The sequence below is a fragment of the Bison bison genome, unplaced genomic scaffold (genome assembly GCF_000754665.1).
Source record: "Bison bison bison isolate TAMUID 2011002044 unplaced genomic scaffold, Bison_UMD1.0 scf7180017864302, whole genome shotgun sequence".
Lineage (NCBI taxonomy): Eukaryota > Metazoa > Chordata > Mammalia > Artiodactyla > Bovidae > Bison > Bison bison.
The window spans coordinates 520,319-521,794 of NW_011494874.1; the positions used below are offsets into that span (position 1 = coordinate 520,319).

At 67.1% G+C, this 1,476-nt stretch overlaps 1 protein-coding gene across 1 annotated transcript in view; it reads left to right on the forward strand.

Moving 5' to 3' along the window:
• Positions 1-1,476, forward strand: part of CKB (creatine kinase, brain) — a gene marked incomplete at its 5' end in the record, with an annotated part of 2,636 nt that overhangs the window by 658 nt on the left and 502 nt on the right. Inside the window, 3 exons of the mRNA XM_010851410.1 lie at positions 50-236; positions 893-1,016; positions 1,193-1,382. Of these exons, the coding sequence (XP_010849712.1) occupies positions 50-236; positions 893-1,016; positions 1,193-1,382 (501 nt within the window). The remainder of the gene's footprint in view (positions 1-49; positions 237-892; positions 1,017-1,192; positions 1,383-1,476) is intronic.

The window sequence follows — 1,476 nt, forward strand, 5'->3', positions numbered from 1 at the left end:
GGCATCCTGGGGGTACGGGGTGGGGCAGGAGCCCACCCGTCCTCCTGAGCGCGTTCCTCCGCAGCCCTGTCGAGCCTGGACGGTGACCTGGCGGGGAGGTACTATGCGCTCAAAAGCATGACTGACGCGGAGCAGCAGCAGCTTATCGACGACCACTTCCTTTTCGATAAGCCCGTGTCGCCCCTGCTGCTGGCTTCGGGCATGGCCCGCGACTGGCCCGACGCCCGCGGCATCTGGTGCGTATCCCCCGGCCCCCCCCTGCCCCGTACCGGAGGAGGAGGGCGGCGCCGCGCTCCTCAGGTGGGTTTGGTGCCGCCGGGCCTCCTCGCGGGAGACTTTGACCTCGCTGGTGCGGAGGGCCTCGGGCGGGTGGGGCCGTCGTGTCGGCGTTTCTCCTCCCTCCCCCCGCCTCCGGGAGCCGCGGCTCTTGTTTGCTCTCTCCTTTCCCACCCGCCGCCTGCGGGGAGTCGGTCAGGTGCGGGATGACGCAGACGCTTCCTCGAGTGGGGGTGGGGAGCAGGGCTCACAGGCTCCGGATCTGATCGCACGGTCCGGGCACCGGGCCTCTGCGCCGGGATAAAGCGACCCCCGTGGGCGGGGCTGGGCCAGCTGCCTCTGCCCCTCACCTCCTAAGTGGGGACCACACGGTACCTGACCGGCTAGCTGGGAAGCAGCTCAGGGCTTCGTGTGCCCTCTCTGAAGTGCCCTGTGTGCCCCCAGGGTGTTGATAGGGCTAGAGTCGTGATAGCAACCCGCTCCCCGGCCCTAGGCACAGCTAGCACCTCAGCGACTTGGGAAGTGCCCCGGCCCTGGGGGCCTCGCGAGGTTTTGTTCCTGGATGTGTCCCGAGCCCCTCGTCCAGGGAGGAGGCTTGACTGTGCCCCTCCCCCAGGCATAACGACAATAAGACCTTCCTGGTGTGGATCAACGAGGAGGACCATCTGCGGGTCATCTCCATGCAAAAGGGTGGCAACATGAAGGAGGTGTTCACACGCTTCTGCAACGGCCTCACCCAGGTCAGGGCCAGGCCCCAGGGTTCAGGCAGAGATGGAGGTGCCCCATCAACCCCCTGGGGAGCCCAGGTCTTTGTTGCCTCAGGGTCCTATGGGAGGGGGCACCCCAGGTCCCAGCTGGTCCCCTGGGGAGGGGTGTCTCAGCCAGGCCTCCCCTTTCACACCTTTTCCATTTCCAGATTGAAACGCTCTTCAAGTCTAAGAACTACGAGTTCATGTGGAACCCTCACCTGGGCTACATCCTCACCTGCCCGTCCAACCTGGGCACGGGGCTGCGGGCCGGGGTGCACATCAAGCTGCCCCACCTGGGCAAGCACGAGAAGTTCCCCGAGGTGCTCAAGCGGCTGCGGCTTCAGAAGCGAGGCACAGGTGAGTAGGGGGGCTCCGGGCAGCTGCCCACTCTCCCAGGGCCGCCCCCCACCCAGCCCGGCTGAGCTGGCTGTCTCCCCAGGCGGCGTGGGCC